Source organism: Coffea arabica, chromosome 3e, assembly GCF_036785885.1.
Source record: "Coffea arabica cultivar ET-39 chromosome 3e, Coffea Arabica ET-39 HiFi, whole genome shotgun sequence".
In the NCBI taxonomy this organism is placed as follows: Eukaryota; Viridiplantae; Streptophyta; class Magnoliopsida; order Gentianales; family Rubiaceae; genus Coffea; species Coffea arabica.
Window position 1 is genome coordinate 8,228,003 of NC_092315.1, and position 19,372 is coordinate 8,247,374.

General features: G+C 38.4%; 2 protein-coding genes across 6 annotated transcripts in view; one reads left to right on the forward strand and one right to left on the reverse strand.

Annotated features, from left to right (window-relative positions):
- Window positions 1–3,661: 3,661 nt before the first annotated feature.
- On the forward strand, window positions 3,662–12,962 carry LOC113736354 (putative late blight resistance protein homolog R1B-17). Of its 2 annotated transcripts, none has more exons than XM_027263289.2 (2): window positions 3,662–4,184; window positions 8,192–12,962. In XM_027263289.2, the coding sequence occupies exon 2, from the start codon at window positions 8,402–8,404 to the stop codon at window positions 12,866–12,868; it is 4,467 nt and encodes a 1,488-aa protein (XP_027119090.1). In that variant the 5' UTR covers window positions 3,662–4,184; window positions 8,192–8,401; the 3' UTR covers window positions 12,869–12,962. The 2 variants fall into 2 exon arrangements, with proteins under 2 accessions (XP_027119090.1, XP_027119089.1); XM_027263288.2 differs by lacking the exon at window positions 3,662–4,184 and adding an exon at window positions 6,466–7,298.
- Window positions 12,963–16,811: 3,849 nt separating this feature from the next.
- LOC113740051 (uncharacterized) overlaps window positions 16,812–19,372 on the reverse strand; it is a 31,108-nt gene continuing 28,547 nt past the window's right edge. For 2 of the 4 annotated variants that reach the window (XM_072084661.1, XM_072084660.1), the window contains exons 30-31: window positions 19,111–19,273; window positions 16,812–17,488 (exon numbers count right to left, since the gene is read on the reverse strand). In XM_072084661.1, the coding sequence (XP_071940762.1) occupies window positions 17,232–17,488; window positions 19,111–19,273 (420 nt within the window). In that variant the 3' untranslated portion in view covers window positions 16,812–17,231. The remainder of the gene's footprint in view (window positions 17,489–19,110; window positions 19,274–19,372) is intronic. The other 2 variants (XM_072084659.1, XM_072084658.1) reach the window with 1 other exon arrangement.

The window sequence follows — 19,372 nt, forward strand, 5'->3', positions numbered from 1 at the left end:
CAGGTGAGGTCTTGTAGTAGTGATGGGGATTTAGAAATGGGGAAATGAGTAAAAATAATTTGGTCAAGGATGGATGGCTGATTTATTAAGTGCAGAAATGCAAAGTCACCAAATAATTTGGACAGGTACTATGGATGACTGATTTATCCAGTTATTTAAGTGAAAAGTCGAACGGTTAATACAAGTTGGTTCAATGGATAAGAATAAATAACTTCTTTATAAAGAATCATGTGTTCGAATTTCATTTTTATCCTTGATGCAAGGATTCGAGTTCTTAAATTCCAATCTCATTCTTGTCGCTGATTATGATTATGTTGAGGATGTGTATTCGTCGAAGCGAATCTATCCAAATTTTTTTTTATTAAAACAAAAAGCTCTAACTTTCTCAGCAAAATTTAAAAAAAAAGAAAAAAAGAAAAAAAAAGAAAGAGTACCCCTATTAGTGGCAGTTCGATACCTAGGAAGTTCGCAGTTGATAGGGTGTTAATTGTTAGTAATTTTATTGTTAATTTTCCCTTGTCCCTACCAAATATTGTTTTAAATTGTTAATATATACTTATATTTGGTATTTGGACCTATCTACAGGAAGTTGAACTGACAAATGCTAATAAGGAGATTTTACTGAGAAAAATTCTCCACACATTAGAGCCTCCAGCGGATTTACAAGTTGGGCCCACATGGTTTTGCAAGAGAACAAAAAATTTCGGTTGCTGATGGGAGTCTTTGATGAGCAATAGAAAACAAAAGGAGAGAATTCGGCAGAGCTACTTTTGTAACTTGGGACTCTTGTTTTCGGTGGGGACCACGAGAGGAGAAAAGGCTTTTCTTCATTTGGCCTTTAAGAGAAGTAACGTACAGAGATGGGAAACAAGAAGCAATTCGGCAGGACCCACCTTGTGGACTTGGTTTCTCTCAATTCGGCAGAGTTCCCTTCTGGGACTTTGACTCTAAATTTCAGCGGGGACCACGGAGAGAAAGCATTAGGGATTAGTCATTTTGGCTTTAAAAAGGAAGAAACGTACAGGCGGCTAGGTATAATAGTTTTAGCTTAGTTTTTAGGATAGTTTTAGTTTTTTCGTTTCTTTCTTGGCTCTTTTGATGGCCTGGACCTCAGTGGAATTACTTGAAGATTTTCTCATGAGGTGTGGCTAAGTTTGTCTAGTCAAGAACAACGGAGGATTTGGTTCTACTAAATTTGTGAGATCGAATTAGTTTTTATTTATTCTCATTATTCACTGGTATTTGTCTGTCTTCTGCTTTATGTTCATATGGTTGTTTTATTATTCGATTATCCAGGGCCCGGATTCTAGATTAATTCAATAACCTGAAGCCAATTAGGGTAGTTAAATCCGTAATTGTTTAATTATTCTAAACTGGTGGCAACTGGCATGATTGGGTTTGTGTCAGGGAGATAGGCAGGCTAACTTAAAGAGACCCTCATAGCGTGTTGATTGGTTAGAATTAGGCTCTTCTAATTATTCATGCAATTAGGGAATTGAACTTCTATGGTCGTACCTAGGGTTATTTCCTGATTAGAGAAATAGTCAACGGTCGTACCTTGGCTATCGACAAGTTGAGGAAGAGTTGGTTGTTTATCGCGTGTATGACAACTATAACTAATTTATCAGATAGTAACTGGAATAATCCTTGCATCTGTGATCAAATTAAGTGAACCATCTCCGAAGTTGTCTCTTGGCTAGAGTTCGTCCTTTATTATTTTTATTGTGATAATTAGTTATTTGAGTTGTAGTTATTTTATTTTAATTAATTTATTCCAAGTAATTTAGTTACTATCATTTTCAAAACCCCCCATATCTGGAACTTGAGAAGAAATTAAATTATTCCCAGTCCCTGTGGATTCGACCCTACTTACCGCTATATACAGAATTTGTATTTTATTTAAGCAGGCATTTATTATTGCACAGGTTTGACGCCTGTCAATTTTTGACGCCGTTGCCGGGGACTGGTGCCAGATTAATTTGTTTCTTTTTGAGTTCATCTTGTTTTTATTTTTTTTATTTTTTATTTATTTTTCTCTTATTTTTTATTTATTATATTTTATGGCTTCTAACACTCCGTATTTTGGTGATAGACTGGATTTTGTTTCCGAGGAAGGCGATGAGACTAGTTTTTTTGCTAAGTTTGCATATTCAGAGGCAGTAAACTCTATTAGAGAAAGAATGGCTGCTGCAACCTGTAAAATTTGTTATGCCAGGGATCATTCGACCGGTATGTGCCCCGAATATCAAGATAATCTGAGTGTCCCACTCAATAATTATGGAGATTTTTCACCATGGTCTCAAACGTGGTATAACCCTAATCCAAACGGGTATGATCAAGGATGGTGGGATAACTCCAGTTATAATTATACAACAGGGCCACTAGATTTTCAACAGCTAGAGTCTCAAGAACCGTCATCCATGTCAGGTATGTCTCTTGAAGAAATGGTTGAATTAATAGCTACTAACACATATCAAATTCAACAGGAGGTACATCAACTTCAACAGGAGACACAAAAGATGAGTGAAGAGATGAAAGAAGCAAGGCTTGAATGGACATTTAAAACGAGCAATTTGATTTCTCCAGTTTACGAAGAATTGTCCTCACCGACTATTATCGACCATGAGGAAGATGAGAGTGCAATTATTCTGACAAATGACATGGTACTGCAAGAGTCTCGAGAAAAAAAATCTAAAGATGTAGTTGAAAAGAAAGTTGAAGAGCACGAATTGAGACCCCAACATCAAATGGTTCAAGTGAATGAATCCAGTGAACTATCTCCAAATGCGGTGACATCTCCTCCATTCCTTGATCAATATTTTCCTGACTCTTATTCTTTAATTCCTGTTAGTGAGATTGATTTTATTATACCAGACGATTTTGAATTTCATGCCAGGAATAAATTAAGAGTCATGATGGCAAAATATCTCAAACCAGCAAGTGCTTGTGATGGAGGAGTGAATGAAGATTTAAGGTCATTACTTGGTTGTTTGGTGCCATTTACTAGTCCATGGAAGACCGTAACTCGTGTGCTCAAAGATTACTCCATCTATGAAGGTTACCAGGATCACATTGAAGATGAAGCATTGAAACGAGCCACAAGATTTTATCCTCCATGAGCAAAACATGATAATGTCTAGCCAAAGACATTAAAGAAAGGCGCTACTTGGGAGGCAACCCAAGACTATTTCTTTCAATTTTCATTCATTTTTGAAGTTCTAGTTAAGTGTTAGTGTCAATTAATAGTTTGATGTTTGGTGACAGGGAATTAGCAGTTAGACGTGCCCACGCCAGGTGGTCACGCCTGAGGGAAAAGAAATTTTCGTTCAGGATCTGCGGACTCTATAGCAGTTAGACGTGCCCACGCCAGGTGGTCACGCCTGAGGGAAAGAAATTTTCGTTCAGGATCTGCGGACTCTATAGCAGTTAGACGTGCCCACGCCTAAGCCAGAGGTTCCTTGAAAAAAAAAAAAATCAAAAATTCAAAATAAAAACATTTTCCGTTTTACACCTTCAGTTTTGGTTCTCACAATTCGAGTTTTGAAATTTGAGTGTGCAATAAAAAAATAAAAAAAAAAACTATTTTTGCCCTTTTTTCTTTCTTCTTTCTTTCTTTCTTCTTCTTCTTTTTTCTTTCTTCCTTCTCCCCTGCTCTCTCTCTGTTGTCCGAAAGCCACTCGCGCCGCCCACCTCACTCACGCCGCCACCTCGCGTCTCGCGCAAAGGACCAGCCAGCCATCCACTTCGCACCTCGCCGACCCTCGATGCTTCCACTCCAGGCCGCTCGCCGCTGCTGAAGCTCCATCGCCGCCGCCGCTGCCCATCTTCCTTCCACACGCAGCTCCTTCCTCGCGCAGCCACAAGCCCACAGGCGCGCGGCAGCAGCCTCTGTCCCGCCGCCCACTTGCCCGCGTGACCGTCACTGCCTTCCACCACCAGCTCGATCTCACCGCAGCAGCGCCGCCCATCTCCCTCGCGCCGCCATCACAGCTCACCCGCCTCTCCACCGCCGCCGCTGCTGAAGTTCCCTCCGCTGTCTGCGCGCGCCACTCTAGCTCGCTGGTCCCTCTCTGCTCGCATAGCCAACTCCGCCGCAGCTCCATCGCGAGCCAACGCCGCCACCGAAGCACTTGGACGCTGCCAACAGCCCCAGCCAACCTCGCACGCTACTCTCTTCGGTGGAGGTATTTGGAATTTATTTCCCAATTTCTTAATATTCATTGGTGCTGTCTGGTTTCTCAATAATTGGTATTGTTGGCCGTTGGGGGTTATTTCTTCAATCGTGTGGTAAACCAGTGGTATTGGTTGTGATATTTGACCCGGATCTTGTTCATTCCTAGTTTGCCATACTCGTGAGAATATTTGTTGAACTTTTGGGTACATTTGTCGAGTTTTTGGGTGGGCTGGATTTGTGAAATTGTCTTTTGCTAATTGGGAGGCAGCTTTGCTTGTGTTTTGATTGTTGCGATTCTCAATTGTGAGCAGTGTTAATTGTTATTTTGGTTTGTCGGTGGCCTGATATTGGTGGTGTGTGATTTCTCTTCCATAGTTTACTACACCAGTGGTACTGGTGGGGTGATTGGACCTCAATTGGGTACTTCTATTTGGTTGGCTAAATGATTATTGTCCAAGCCCTGAGCTGTTATCTTTGAAATTGCTGATTTTGGGTTGCGACTTCTACTGGCCAACTGGAGCCATTTGTTGAGTATTTGGGTGAGCTGAAATATTGTTTGTTAAATTGGGAGGCTTCTATACCCTCTACATTGCTTATTCCAGTTCAGTGCATCTAGTTGAAATGCTGGGGGTTTGAGATTCAGTTGTTAATGTCATAGTTTTCCACTACTATTGCTTGACTTGTTCACTTCTTGAGGCTCACTGCTGGGGACATTTGTTCGAACTTTTGGGGGGAATTGTTGAAGTTCTTGGGTGGGCTGGAATTTTAACAATTGTCTGTGATATTTTGGGAAGAATCTCGGCCAGTGTTGTGCTTGTTGAAATTTTGGTTGATTTAATTCGGCAACTGCATTCCTTGTTGGCATTAGTAGTTTTTAATCGAGTTTTTGAGGACATTCTGGATGTTGGTTTATATTGCTGATTTGGAGGAGCAGTGTCTGTGATTTTGGTCTGATCATTTGTGCAATTTGTTGACTCATTTGAGGACTTATTTGTTTCCTGGGTTTGTTTATTGACTTCGGTGGACTGGGTTCCCACCTACGGTTCCTCTACTTGCTCTATTCATTGGAATTCCAGTCGCCTGTTGCTCTTCTTTAGAGGTTTAGAATCTTTCTTGTGACTAGATTAACACTTGGGGTTATTGCTTTACTACTGATCTGCTTTGCTATAGCAATCTCATTGATTTTGAATTGCGATTTGCACCAATGGTAAGGGTGCGAGTACTTGTTAACTCTATTTGGTTAGAGATCTGATTGACCGCCAAGGGCTTGCGACTGCGCTGCTATTACTAAAGTTCTGAACTGATATTGCTGGATTTAGCACATTATTGGAGACGTTGTTGAGTTTTTGGGTGGACAGAGCTTTGCATTTGCTGGTTGACTTGATGTCTCACCACATCGGTGCCCCTCCGCTGTTCCCGCCGACCCCTTAGCCACTCGAGAGGGAAGTTTCGTTGTCCTTTTCACTTTAATTGCTTTATTTCCTCCATTGAGGACAATGTAGGATCTAGGTGTGGGGGGGGCAGCTGCGCTAGTTTTTCTGTTTTTTAGTTTTTTAGATGTTTTTGCTTTCTTTTTAATTTGCTATTTGTCCACCTCTCGTTCAATTTCTTTCTCTCTTTCTAGTGACTGGCTCGTAAGTGCATGCCAAGGTTTGATGTTGGATTATTGCCTCTATTTCTACTTTTGCCAAGTTTTTATAATAAAAATGTATCGAGTTAATGTGGCTGAATCCAAAAACATCTCTTTGGTGAATATCGATGATTGTTTCACTCTTATAATTTTTGGTTAACTTTCCTAGGCATAGGGAATGATTATTGGCATTTTTATGTGAATTGGTCCGGTTATTAACTTTAGTTCTCCATGTTTGAAAATGAGGCTAGCTGATGCAAGTTTTCTTTTGGTTCTTGTGCTATATTGAGTTTTTGTGATTTTTAGCTATGAATAAACTTGACTGTACTCCGCTAGTCTTTACTACTGAGTAACCGGGGATCTGCACCTAAAAGTGTTGATTCTCGCGTCAAAAGGTAGTAATTCCTATGAGTACGTGGTCACGTGGCGATAGAAGCTGAGTAACCGGGCTCCTTCATCTGGCCAATGTTGGAGTTCGCGTCAAAAGGCTCTAATGGCTAGCGACTAAGTCTTTTGTTACTATTGAGAAAAGAAAAAAAAAAAGAGAAAGAGAAGGGAAAAAAAAAAAAGGGAAAGAAAAAAGTGAAAGTTAAAAAAAAAATGTGAAAAAAAAGTGAATGTTGTGTTAGTGTATAATAAAAGTCAGCTTGCCGATTTATGGATTTAATGTTGAGATTTTGGTTAGTAGTTGGACCATTTACTGATACATATTATGTGTCATTCCTTTTTCTTAGATTAGTTAACCTGGAATTAGAGGAGTTTGTGGTTTAGAAGCTAACCGGAGTGATGTTTCTTGGACTTGACCATTGATGCTTGATTATTATTTTCCTTGGTATCTTGGCAATAGGGTAGATGGAGCAATAACCATTTTCAAATTTTGGTGTTATTTGTCGTCCCATGCTTGAGGGCAAGCATGATTTAGGTGTGGGGGGAATTGATAGGGTGTTAATTGTTAGTAATTTTATTGTTAATTTTCCCTTGTCCCTACCAAATATTGTTTTAAATTGTTAATATATACTTATATTTGGTATTTGGACCTATCTACAGGAAGTTGAACTGACAAATGCTAATAAGGAGATTTTACTGAGAAAAATTCTCCACACATTAGAGCCTCCAGCGGATTTACAAGTTGGGCCCACATGGTTCTGCAAGAGAACAAAAAATTTCGGTTGCTGATGGGAGTCTTTGATGAGCAATAGAAAACAAAAGGAGAGAATTCGGCAGAGCTACTTTTGTAACTTGGGACTCTTGTTTTCGGTGGGGACCACGAGAGGAGAAAAGGCTTTTCTTCATTTGGCCTTTAAGAGAAGTAACGTACAGAGATGGGAAACAAGAAGCAATTCGGCAGGACCCACCTTGTGGACTTGGTTTCTCTCAATTCGGCAGAGTTCCCTTCTGGGACTTTGACTCTAAATTTCGGCGGGGACCACGGAGAGAAAGCATTAGGGATTAGTCATTTTGGCTTTAAAAAGGAAGAAACGTACAGGCGGCTAGGTATAATAGTTTTAGCTTAGTTTTTAGGATAGTTTTAGTTTTTTCGTTTCTTTCTTGGCTCTTTTGATGGCCTGGACCTCAGTGGAATTACTTGAAGATTTTCTCATGAGGTGTGGCTAAGTTTGTCTAGTCAAGAACAACGGAGGATTTGGTTCTACTAAATTTGTGAGATCGAATTAGTTTTTATTTATTCCCATTATTCACTGGTATTTGTCTGTCTTCTGCTTTATGTTCATATGGTTGTTTTATTATTCGATTATCCAGGGCCCGGATTCTAGATTAATTCAATAACCTGAAGCCAATTAGGGTAGTTAAATCCGTAATTGTTTAATTATTCTAAACTGGTGGCAACTGGCATGATTGGGTTTGTGTCAGGGAGATAGGCAGGCTAACTTAAAGAGACCCTCATAGCGTGTTGATTGGTTAGAATTAGGCTCTTCTAATTATTCATGCAATTAGGGAATTGAACTTCTATGGTCGTACCTAGGGTTATTTCCTGATTAGAGAAATAGTCAACGGTCGTACCTTGGCTATCGACAAGTTGAGGAAGAGTTGGTTGTTTATCGCGTGTATGACAACTATAACTAATTTATCAGATAGTAACTGGAATAATCCTTGCATCTGTGATCAAATTAAGTGAACCATCTCCGAAGTTGTCTCTTGGCTAGAGTTCGTCCATTATTATTTTTATTGTGATAATTAGTTATTTGAGTTGTAGTTATTTTATTTTAATTAATTTATTCCAAGTAATTTAGTTACTATCATTTTCAAAACCCCCCATATCTGGAACTTGAGAAGAAATTAAATTATTCCCAGTCCCTGTGGATTCGACCCTGCTTACCGCTATATACAGAATTTGTATTTTATTTAAGCAGGTATTTATTATTGCACAGGTTTGACGCCTGTCAGCAGTCAAGCAGCTGAGCATTGGGGACCCACCGGACGGCAAACCGTCCGGTTTTCTAGTGTTCAGACATTGGAGGCAGGCTATAATTTTTTTGGAAGCTACTACATTACTAGTACTGAAAGAGGTTACTGGATCTATTGAGCATAATCTGACTGAGAAAGCCCAAAATACATTGATATTTTATATTTTGGTCACCATGGCTTCGAGCTTTGATAGCTTTCATTTGGCCTTGCAAGAGTTACAGACTGATCTGGACGAGTTTGTTGAGGAAGAAGAGGAAGAAAGAGCTTCGGAGCTTCCAAGATTATCCAGCAACATTGATGTTCTGAGCAGGGATTGGAGGTTTCTGAGGATGCTTTGGGAATCCATTCTGGGCCAAAGAGATTCTGGAGATAAGCAGCTTGTGCAGCTGCGGCTGCAGCATCAAGAGGATTTGGAACAGGAAGGAGGAGAATCAGAATCCAAGTCTCATGCTCTTGCCCTCAGGATTGAAGCAGCAGTCGAGGAGATTCTGCGGGACCTTGTTCGCCTGTCTGAGATCAAGAAACGCGAGAAGGGCAACAAGAATTCAGAGTCTGAATTGCTACAGTTAGTAGTTGACTGCCAAATAAAAACCGATCAATTCATAACAGAAATTAGAGAAGCTGTTGACCAACATATATCAGGATGCTCGTTCCAGGTACACCCTCCTCCTCCTGTTGATGTTTATTTTTGGACAAGTTTTGTGGATTCTGTAATGTTAAATCTGTGGTCTGTCCATTCCACTCTGCATCTCTTTGATGATGATGAAGTTGGCCAAGTTAGTCTAGTTATTGATGAGAAACAAGTCTTTGCCTCATTCAAGGAGCTGGAATTGATCCGGGATTATGTGCTTGAAACTATACGGGGTCATCGTGATGTAACTTTAATTATTAGTAATGCTTTTCCAACTCGGATTGCATCTCTCCTTGTACACGTTGCGAATCAGGCTTGTAGTTGCTGGTTCAGTTGCAAAACAGATCGAATCCAGTCTGCGAAAATCAAGCTGACTGAACTAGTGAAGGGTTTGCAGAATGAGATTGATCCTACTAATCCCAAGTTCATGGAGCTTCATCTCAATTTCCTGAGAGATCTCTATAGCATCCATGGAGGTACATTTCGCGTGGATTCGTTCTGTGATTATCTTCACACGTGGAGAGCAAACATTTTTCTTGAACAGGAGCTGAGTTCCCTGTTAGTTGATTTTTTCAACACTAAACTAGAGGAGGAGGAGGAGGAGGAACCCGGGACAAATGTGAAAGGTTTCTTTGCAGAAATTATTGCTGTCCTCGTGGAGGCTTTCTCTCTCTGGGAGTTGCTGCGGAAGCAAGATGAAACGGAACCTCCTCCTTGTTCTCAGTTACTAATCAAAATTTGTCTTCTCAAGGCAGAGCTTTTCCTCAAGGGAATTCTCCTTAACAGCAACAGCAACAGCACTTTCTCCTATATGCTTTTCGATAACAGCTATATTCAAAAACTCAAAGACATCCTGGAAAACCTGAGAATGTATTCCAACGATATTCCCACTGAGAAGATAGAATATGGGAAGAAGAGCTTAGAACTCATTGAGGAACTGGCCAAGGAGGTAGCATTTCTTTGTCAGTCATTTGAGGGTAAGAAGATTACAGAATCTACAGTAAAGAACTCACTCTTCGAATTGCTTCTTAAGATTGTGCTTTCCAAGGCGGAGTCAGTTTTGATGGAACTTTTATCATCGAAGAGTGGTAACACAAGTTTCCTGGCTCATGGAAAAGAACAGATTGGACTCCTCCTTGAGCAGCTGAACTTTATTACGCTAGTTCTCCCGAATCAGCAAATGAAGGACAGAGACGACGTGGAGATGATCTTCGTGCAAGCTGAAGCATTTGCTAGGGGGGTGACACATTTCTGTCGCTCATTTGCTTCCAAAAAAATCACAAATGACATGATCAACCAAATGATCCTTTCATCTTCTCAGCTGCTACAAAAGGTCAAGCATATCAAGCCAAAGCTCAAGGAGATTGCTAATCAAATTCCATTGTCTAATTTCCCTGAGACTTACAGATGGGGGTTCATAGACTTTCTTGTCAGAAACATACAGGACCTGCTGAAACACGATCCTGATTCAATTGCACCTGTGAAGACTCATATTGAAGAGATTCAGCTACATTTAGAGTCATTGAGTTCTTTCCTCTTGAAAATTTCAGAGTTGGATATTCAGCAATCAAAGGTAAAAGATCTTGGTAATCACATTGCTGAACTAGCATATAAGCTGGAATATGTCATTGATTCCATTGAGATTGATGCTCATTGGCAACATTTCTTTTGGTTTTATGACCTACTGGAGGAGTTAAGACTTGTTGCCAAGCAGGCCTCCCTAATTCATGTGTTCACCGAGGGAGCCAAAGTCCAAAATTCCACTGACATTTCACAAAACATGGTTTCGCGAGGCACAAGACCAGAAATTGATGAAATATTGGTGGATCTCCGTGATGAAGAAGAAGTTATAGTTAATCGACTTATCAGAGGTTCCACAAAGCGAGATGTTGTATCTATTGTTGGCATGCCAGGTATGGGCAAGACAACATTAGCTAGAAAAGTCTACAACAATCCAAATGTCACGCATTACTTTCACTGTCGTGCTTGGTGCACTGTCTCACAGGTATATGACAAAAGGGAGATATTGCTAGAGATTTTAAGGGACGTTCACGGGCTTTCTGCTGAAAATCATCACATGAGCGAGGAAGATCTTGAATCAAAATTGCGTCAGTGCTTGTTGAGGAACAAGTATCTCATAGTCATGGATGATGTGTGGGATATTGGAGCTTGGAGTGACTTGACACATTCATTGCCAGATGACTGCAATAAAAGTAGAATTTTGGTCACAAGTCGTCGTCGTGATTTGGCCTTGGAAATTGAACCCAATTCTGATCCTCATTCTATTCGCCCATTTACTGTGGCTGAAAGTTGGATATTATTAGAACAAAAGGTATTCCAAGGTGATGGTTGTCCTGAGGAATTGTTGCTAGTGGGAAAGGAAATTGCTCAAAAGTGTAAAGGACTACCTCTTTCCGTTGTTGCAATATCTGGTCTCCTCAGAAGGACAGAAAAGAGAAAAGACTGGTGGAAAAAAATTGCAGAAAGCTTGAGCTCAGAAATATTCAAAGATCCAGAAGCTCGATGTATGGAAATCTTGGAACTGAGCTACCGGCACTTACCAGGAAATCTAAAAGCATGCTTTCTTTATTTGGGAGTTTTTCTTGAAGATAAAGATATTCCTGTCCACAAGTTGATACAGTTTTGGCTGGCAGAAGGATTCATACAAGTAACTGAATCGAAAAGCTTGGAAGACATTGCGGAGAATTACTTGATGGATCTTATAAACCGAAGCCTAGTTATAATCTCCAAAAGAAGATATAATGGAAAGGTCAAAGCATGTCGCCTCCATGATCTAATACGTGATTTCTGTCAGTCAAAAGCCAAAGAAGAGAAATTTTTGCAGCTAGTAACCAGGTCCGATGAACCATATGCTTCTTTTCCCATTTCAGATTATGGTTTTGAATTCTATTATGACCATAACATCGATCCAGTAATGTATGATGCCTATCGGTTGAGCATTTTCCTGCAGCGAAATCACTTTGTTGAATCAAGACCTTTTGGCCTTGGCACCCGTTCTTTGGTATTCTTTGCCTTTACTGATTCAGAGCCAAGATGTCCTTATGACATCTCATTCATTTGCCACAACTTCAAATTTCTCAGGGTGTTGGATTTTGAATGCATCAACATGGGTATCTCCTTTCCTGATGAAATAGGACTACTGGTTCGACTGCGATATTTGGCTGTTTGTGGGTATTTGCGCTCTGTTCCAGAATCAATAGCCAACCTCAGGAACCTGGAAACTTTGATTGTAAAGGGATTACATGGTAAGATTGTATTACCATATACTATTTGGCACTTGGCAAGTTTAAGGCATCTTCATGTGAATGATCATGTTGCTTTCAACTTGGATGGAAAAGACCCTGAAGGATGTTTTCAGTTGGAAAATTTGGTGAGTTTCTCCCGCCCTTCTCTTTCTTGTGGTGGAGACATGCAAAGGATAATACGGAGGTTTCCAAATCTTTGCAAATTGAGATGCATATTCTACGAGTCACGTGATTCTTCTCACAATTGCAATCAGTTTCCCAGGTTGGATGTTCTAACTCATTTGGAGTCTTTGAATATATTTTACTATGGAAGGACTCTTAGCAGCAGTGGCTTCATTCTCCCAATGAACCTGAAGAAATTGACTATTTCTGAATTTCACCTACCTTGGAGTAATATTTCTGCAATTGGAAGACTGAAAAACCTCCAAGTTCTTAAACTAAATTCTGGTGCCTTTGAGGGGCAAACATGGGAGATGAAGGAAGGAGAGTTCCAGGAACTCAAGTTCTTGAAGTTAGACAGTCTGAACATTGTACATTGGAAGGCCGCTTCTGATCCCCTTCCCAAACTTCAACGATTAGTTCTACAGAATTGCAAAGACCTTCAGGAAGTTCCCGATGATTTTGCAGAGATACCTGAACTTGAAACGATTGAAGTCCTGTGGTGCGGACAATCTGCAGAAGAGTCGGCAAAAGAAATTGAGGAAGCAAATGAGGATATCAAAGTCCTTATTAGTCGTTTGTAACTGTAATAATCATTACCATGTTTCTGGACAGATGTTGTATTTTACAGAACGGCTTCTAAGTTGTAAATGAAGATAGTGAATCTTTACCAACTTATTCATTTGCTCAATGCATTTTCGAGATGATATTCGTTATGGATCCGTACGACTGGCTGAAAAATATTTAGCACTTCAAAGCACAAGATTTGTAAGTTGCCAGGATGGTCATTTGTTCGTATGAAGCTGTTGGTTCTTGATCAAAATAAATCGTATAATTAACAATAATTCCTCTAGCAAAATTTAACAAAAATTTCATACCTCAATATTGCATTAAAAAATGCAAATAATTTGTACCATAAAAAGTTAATTTGACACGGGTTAGAGTGCGAATTAGATTGCTTTTTTTAAAACGATTCGTGCCTCCACAGAGTATTGTCCGGTGTAATAGGTCTCAGCACGTCGCCTCTACGATACAATAACCTAACCTATGTCACTGTAGTCTACTCCAATCTACACTGTTGGAATAAGATATAAACTTCACACAACATTAATTCTTTGCCCTATAAAATCCAATTATAGTGAGAGGAAGAAAAGTAGAAGATAGTTTAGAGATGACCAAGTATATATCAGGTTTGGTTGATAGATGCCTCTATTTATAGGCTAAGAAAGTAGGAGTATTAAAATACCAACATTAAGAGGAATTAACACCTCATATTTCAGCTATAAATTGAAAAGTCTAGGTTCATTGTATAACGGCAAAAAATTCACTAAATGAATTCATAAACCTAATCATTACGTAGGTTACACAATTCAAGACATAAATCTCATTTTTAAGACATAAGTTATGGTTTTATTTGTAGCTGAAAATTCATTGAACAATATATATGTGCTATTTTTTTATTAAAATAGCCAACAAAAGCAATTAAGAGCTTTATATCAATATCAAGAAATGAGAAGTTTATTCCCGTCCAGTGTTATGTTCTGCAATTCCTTGTCCTGAGTTGCATGCATGATCTTTGCTTACATGATGTTTATTGTCCTTTGAGTTAGTAAGAACTCCATTATCAGGCTGCAGAACAAGTCATAGAATGGGTAGGTATTCTTTTGAAGATACGTCAACTGGAACATGCAGAGATGTTCCACATCTCTGAGAGAAAGAAACACGGATGGTTTAAAGTAGTGATCTAAAGGCTTAAACCTAGGTGGAGTTTATTGATTTGAGCTCCCTTTATCTGTCCTGATAACAGAGTTGAGACGTCTCGAGTCAACAACATTCTGGAGCTGAGCGTTTTATTATATCAACAAGATGATTGACATCTGAACCAAAACAGATTCAGAGTTGATTTCTTCTTTTCCAAAAGTTATCTCTTGAGCTCTGTTTACGGCAACCGCTTCCTTCTATTCTTTTGCTTGCGAGACGATGAATTTCTGTTGGGGATAATATAGGAGAAAATGGCTAAATGTTACAAAACAAATGATACAAAAAGACTTCAAATTGTGATTCGATATCACTTTCTTTTAGACTTTATTTCTCTAGAATTTTGTGTGCAAAGACTTTGGACAAATATCCTTTAGGATAATTTGAAGGGTGTTTGTCTTAACTCTTGCACAAAGTTGACGAACCTACTTGAACTATGGTGTGTTTTTGCAGAGAATTCTAGTAATAGGAAAATGATCTTCTGCAGCAAACCATTCCTATTAGACCTTTATAGAGTTGAAATTGAAAATGATCAACAGTTGCAACCTTTCACCACTAATTTCTGTATTTGCGTTGGTCAAAAGGTTCCTCAACATCAATGCAAGTGTCCAGACAGTTTTTGGATATTTAAATGCCATTTAGATGGTAATTAACTATCAAAAACATGAAGAAGTGCCAAGTAGACTTGAACAACTTCTGAACATTGCAGGAATCAAACAGTGATGGGTCTTATGTCAGGTCCTAAGACAGCCCCCGTCTTGCAACTGATCAAATTTTGAAAATATCCAACAATTTCTTCAATCTTGAATTATTAGTTAACAGCTTTCTAGAAGAAAATGCAGCTTCCTTTACCTGAAGCAAACATAGAGGAGTAAGATCAACTATAAAAGTAAGCTTGGTACTCTAGTACTTAGTTAGAAATAAGCTAATTAGTGTTTCTAGATTCAGAACAAGGTAAAGACCATGAGAAATATATGGATAAACATGAAAAGGTATACGTTGTGACTTTTGCATTTCAACAGTTTTACATGGCCTATGGATTTCTCAAATTTTCAAGGTTGAAACAAGTGCTTACTAACTTTCCATCAATAATTGGATTTCATAATTGAAACATGCAAAATCCAGATACTACTCGATAAATGAGGAAACAGACGACATGTCTAGCAGCAGAGTCGATGATTAATAATATCCATGCCTAAAGAACACTATCACCAGCATCGTCTAGTTCATAACTTATTTCACTTTTCACCAAAAGGAAAATTAAAGGAAACACAGCAGGAACAAACATGGGAAGTGTATGAAGTTTACATACTATATTCTTGTGACTATTTTCAGTGTGCTAGACTTCAAATTCTCCACCTTAGTCCCTGAAAATCTCGGCGTACCGTGCACGGGCTGTGCTGGACTTCAGGGGTCTATAGAGCTTGCAACGATAAAAATGAATGTCAACTTTGCCTCTAGCATGGCCTATGTGTTTTCTAAACCTTTGATTGTATAGGCGTCTTCTACAGATTGATAAGGGATTTAAAATCTCTCTTGCTATGAACAGAATATGAAGAAAGTGTGTGTCTTATATTGTGATCTACAATCTGGAAGCCTAGCTTTTCATCATAATGAGTTATGGGACAACATAATTTGAAAAATGTTGCATACTTTTCTTGGATCTTTTTTAGTCCCTTTGGATTTAGTTTGGGTGAAAAGAGAAGGAATTAGAGTTGCTCATGCACCGAGCAGGCAAGCTAGGAATGTTGATTATCAAAGTGTCATTGGTGCTCATTGCGCCTAACTGCGTCCAGCCTTCATTTTTGGGTCATTCTTACAAGCAGATCCTATTCTTTTCTCTCAAAAAAAAAAAAACAGAATTTAAAATAGGAAAATATTAGAAAATAAAATCTAAGTTTTTCTTTCAGATATATTATTTTGCTTGCATAATAAACACGTTTTCCGATCAACTTATTTATGTTTTCAACTACCTTTCCATTTTACACACACAAAAAGTGTTACAGTAATCATTTTGAATAATATTTCAAATAATATACCATAATTCAATTTAATGTTTTCTTCAAAAGAAGATTTTGAACTAAAAACAAGCAAATCTTACACAAAAGCATTCAGGACTCTCCTAATCCCTCATATTCACTTATCTTAAATTTCACTTTCTCATTAGATCAGTATAATACCTTGGCGGTTATTCCTATGTAGTGTCAATTTAATTTACTATCATTTTTCTTTTCCAACCTTTAGGTCCTTGAGAATTTGGTTTGAGCACAATTAAGATGTTAGAACATACTTGTGAGATGATAAGAAATATTTTTAACTTTCTCCATTCTAATAAAATGTCTTTTGCTTGCATTTATCATTTTTTTTTATACAAATTCAAGTACAAGGGGAATAAGGATGAATCTATCTAATTTATTGAAAGGCACGAAGGAGTAAAATAACCTTCGGCCAAACTAAAATCTCTAGATAGGAAACGCAGTCAAGTAGTCGAACCCCTTGACTAGCGTCCAGTGAGGAGCTTTAGTTCCTTTGGGTGGCCACTAGACCAAGACCCAGTAGTTGCATTTATCATGTAAAAACACAATGAAGAAATTAACTTGATATATTTCCTGAGTTGAGGCGACATAAGGTAGAAGAGATGTTTTGATATCTAATAAGGTAGAAGAGATGTTTTGATATCTAACACAGACGAATCAGACAAATCATATGACCCTCCAATCAACGGTTGTAGTGCAATTGCTCGTGCCTTTGATCTCACTGCAGTAACTATTTAGTGAAGGATGTTGCTAAATATCATTACTACTATGAAAGTATCGAGGTTAACAAATGTATGATATCTAAAGATACATTTGCCCAAGTATGCTAAATTCTAAAAGATATTTCACTTTTTTACTAAACCCTAGTTGCATTTACCATAATTTACGCTACCAAAACTTTTTCTGTAAACTCAACATGGTAGTATAACGTATGACACTTGAAACCAGACGCCTGCATGATGCAGAAAATGTCTTTCCGCCCCTGTAGGGCAATAAACACCAGGCAACACTCCTCACGCCCATCCAAGCCAGTTGCTGGATACATGCCCTTGAGCCAGGGATTTTACAAAAGCATCTATTCCATAAGTGATGGCACCAGTCCTGTGATTCAGATACGTCTGATCACCCGCATGTATACAAGTCTTTACAGTTTTCAACGCATCCATCTTCCCATCTTCAAAGTTATTATTTTTCTTTTCTTGTTGGCACGATGCTTAGCCGCAATCCTTAGCTTTCTCTTAGCATTTCGAACAGGATTAACCACAGCCATGAGCTTTTCTTCGTGTTTCCTCCTATCCCTCTTTGCTTTAAGATCTTTCTGTATTTGACTGTAAACTTGAACAAAGTTCTGCATTCCCATGTTATCTCGAATGCTTTCACAAACCTCTTGTGCTAACTGCTTCATATCATCTGCCAGAGATTATAGAATAATGATGTAAAGATACTGTGTTTAAGAACATCAGCGACCAAAAGTGATTACAGATAACCTTGCAAGGTGAGATCCATTTACTTCATTTTCCCGTTGAACCAAAAAAACACATGCTTGTGAGAGTATATTTGAAGCCATCAAGATGCAGGGTAATATTTCTTTTTCTTCCCGCATAACCTTTTTGGTTTGTATGGCTTCCCAGCACAGGCATGATTTGATGCTTAAAGACTATCACAGGTACTAGACAAACTTGTTTCATTGTTAACTTTTTGAATAGAAAGCAATATATTTCACAAAACAACGCCTTCCAATTAACCAGAACAAAATTTTTTCACACAGCAAATCTCCAATGCCTACTTTTGCACTCCCCATAGGTGAATTCAACGTTATTTGATAAACCACTGGAAGCAAGAAAGCATTGAAAATACATCAGTTTAGAGAGAGTAGGAAAAATCTTTTCCGACCATATTCCACATTGAATTTCAAGTAGATAGTGTGTAACAATTGTCATGATTCATTCAAATACGGACTTTTAAGTAATTTCCATCTTTTAATTGTCCTGGTGCAGGGAAGATGACTTTATTAATCAGACTAAAAAGGAAAAAAAAAAAAAGATATCGTCTAACATGAAACTAACACCTACAACCATCACTTTTCCCATATAAATTCGGACTCAAACAAATTAATTCTATTTAATGAATATCTTTGCTATTTTTAAGACACAGATCCTCTTTCAAGTTTCAGGAGTCAATACCATGACATCCAGCTGTATGAAACAGAAAACAAGCAACATAACAACTGTTTATATTGCTACTCAGCACTTTATTAGGAACCAATAAATTATGTCAACAACCATTATTTACAAGTCACGCAGTTTAATGAAAAGTTTGCTTCTCAAACACATCTAATCAACAAGAAATCCAGTACCTAAAAAAAAAACTACTACAACTACTACAGACATTTGAAGGTAATCAAAGACGTGCAACTGGATGGATCCTAAACACAAGGAAAAATCCGTAAAGATTGAATACAACGATAAATCTGTAAGGCATAGGGGACCATTATGCCAATTCTTGAGTTCATCAAAATTTAACACTGGTGGAAAATTTTCCAGATAAAGGAAACCCATCATAAATCATACAGGAGTAAAATAATGCAAGACAATAGTAAAGAAAAAGACAGGAAAAAACTTAGACTCATCAACCAGAAAAGATTGCAACCGCAAGAAAATCATTTCAATCAACTAGACAAAATTCACAATGAAGTACACAATACGCCTAAACAAGAAGAATATGATCAGACTAAGAACGTATATTTTGTTAGTCTTTTTATATCGAGGAACAATAATCTAGCTAGCAATTTGGCAACTGCACTTCCCATATTTTTCACATGGCAAGAATAACATTGATTTTTTCTGAATATAAGTATCAGAATAATGCAAACAAGCATCGGACTTGTAACCCTTGCAATTATAAGCAATAAAGAAACAGGGTAGAGATGGGGAGAAAGACAGACAGTGTAGAGTCATGGCATTTGGAGGGCAGGCAGGTGGGAAAAGATGGATAATGCACCTCTGTCAAGTAATGGTATCAGAAGAATTTACCTGAAACAACTCTACCGGCATATCCTTCACAGACTTTGTATAGAGGTACCAGCATCTGGTAAGAATAATTTTGCCCACTATCCTCCAGGACCAGTGTTGTATTCTTGTATTCTCCAAGAAGTGTTGGCGAGATCAACTTGAAACAATGGAATACAACTTTCATCTGCACAAAACATCACACGGAATTTAAAAATTTAAAAAAAAAAGGAATTCCAAGATACTGAAATTTGAAAACATGGTAATTTGACCTGAACAGACCCGT

Coding starts and splice junctions, on each gene's coding strand:
- LOC113736354 (XM_027263289.2), top strand. CDS start 8,402: ATGGCTTCGAGCTTTGATAGCTTTCATTTGGCCTTGCAAGAGTTACAG.